Source organism: Quercus lobata, chromosome 12 (genome assembly GCF_001633185.2).
Source record: "Quercus lobata isolate SW786 chromosome 12, ValleyOak3.0 Primary Assembly, whole genome shotgun sequence".
NCBI classification, from domain to species: Eukaryota; Viridiplantae; Streptophyta; class Magnoliopsida; order Fagales; family Fagaceae; genus Quercus; species Quercus lobata.
This window is the reverse complement of record NC_044915.1, coordinates 24,985,570-24,987,180: the sequence shown is the minus strand read 5'-3', so window position 1 is coordinate 24,987,180 and position 1,611 is coordinate 24,985,570. Positions and strand designations below refer to the sequence as shown.

Sequence of the window (1,611 nt, the reverse complement as noted above, 5' to 3'; positions counted from 1 at the left end):
CCACCAAGTCTCGAATGAAATGATATCAAATTTCGATATGCTTTTACTTTAAGTGTGGAACAGGGTTCTTGGATAGATTAATTGCACTTGTATTGTCACAAAAAACACACATAGTGCCTTGAGAGATCCCATAATCATAAAGAAGCTTTTTCATCCATAAGAGTTGAGCACAACAACTACCCGCCCCAATAGACTTTGCTTCAGCAGTTGATAAAGACATTGAATTTTGCTTCTTGCTCATCCATGACACCAAATTGTTTTCGAGGTAGAAACATCCTCCTGAGGTGCTTTCTCTATCATCAACACACCTAGCCCAATCAGCATCCGATTATTCGGCTAGGCAGTCATTTGAGTCTTTTAAGTACCAAATCTCATAGTCGGATGTTCCATTGACATAGCGAATGATTCTTTTAACCGCCATCATATGAGACTCTTTGGGAGCTGTTTGAAAACGAGCACATACCCCAACATTGAAGGCTATGTCTGGCCTACTTGAAGTGAGATATAGAAGACTGCCAATAATGCTTATGTATAGGGTTGGATCTACTTCCGCATCGATTGGATTGGAGCTCAGTTTGACCGAGGAACTCATTGGAGTAGATGCATGTTTCCTAGAGTCCAAACCAAATCTCTTCACTAGATTTTTGGCATATTTCTCTTCAGATATGAATATCCCATCTTTTCGTTGTTTCACTTGAAGACCAAGGAGGTAGTTTAGCTCCCCCACCATGCTCATTTCAAATTCTTTCTTCATTTCCTCTAAAAATTCTTAAGCAAGAGCATCAATTAATGAGCCAAACACAATGTTGTCCATATACACTTAAGCTACAAGGAGAGATTTCTCATCTCGTTTAACGAAAAGTGTTCGGTCGACTTGACCTCTTTTGAAACCATGATCCAAAAGATATGACGTAAGATGATCATACCATGCCCTTGGTGCTTGCTTCAGCCCGTATAAAGCTTTCTTCAATAGGAGAACATGGTCCGGAAAATGAGGATCTTGAAACCCTTTTGGTTGCTCAACAAATACTTCTTCTTGTAGAAGCCCATTAAAAAACGCACTCTTCACATCCATTTGATAAAACTCGAAATTCATAATACATGCAATGGAGAGAAGAATCCGGATTGACTCAATTCTTGCTACCGGAGCAAATGACTCATCAAAGTCTACACCTTCAACTTGAGTATAACCTTGAGCCACCAATCCAAATTTGTTTCGCACATCCCCACCATCCTTATTGGTCTTGTTCTTAAAGATCCACTTGGTACCAATTACATGAGTGTCTTTTGGTCTTGGAACCAATTCCCATACATCATTTCTAACAAATTGATGTAATTATTGATGCATGGATTCTACATAATTTTCATCTTTCAAGGCTTATTCCACCTTCTTTGGTTCAAATTGAGCAAGATAGCAATGATACGTCACATGAGTCACACTATAGCTAGGTTCTCTTCTCAAATGAAGGCCCTCATCCAAATCTCTAATTATGTTACTTTTGGGATGATTTAGACTCACTCTTGACAATGGTTTCTTTGAAGTGGAAGGCTCATTATTACAAGAAATTGGAGGTTGAACTTCTGGAGGAGTGAGTGGGCTTAATGACCCTT

At 39.1% G+C, this 1,611-nt stretch overlaps 1 protein-coding gene across 1 annotated transcript; it reads right to left on the bottom strand.

Annotated features, from left to right (window-relative positions):
- Positions 1 to 328: 328 nt before the first annotated feature.
- LOC115970437 (uncharacterized mitochondrial protein AtMg00810-like) lies at positions 329 to 754 on the bottom strand. The gene has a single exon (XM_031090074.1). The coding sequence runs from the start codon at positions 752 to 754 to the stop codon at positions 329 to 331; it is 426 nt and encodes a 141-aa protein (XP_030945934.1).
- Between the last annotated feature and the right edge of the window lie 857 nt (positions 755 to 1,611).

Bases quoted from the DNA above. Each gene is read 5' to 3' on its own strand.
- LOC115970437 (XM_031090074.1), bottom strand. From the start codon at position 754: ATGAAGAAAGAATTTGAAATGAGCATGGTGGGGGAGCTAAACTACCTC.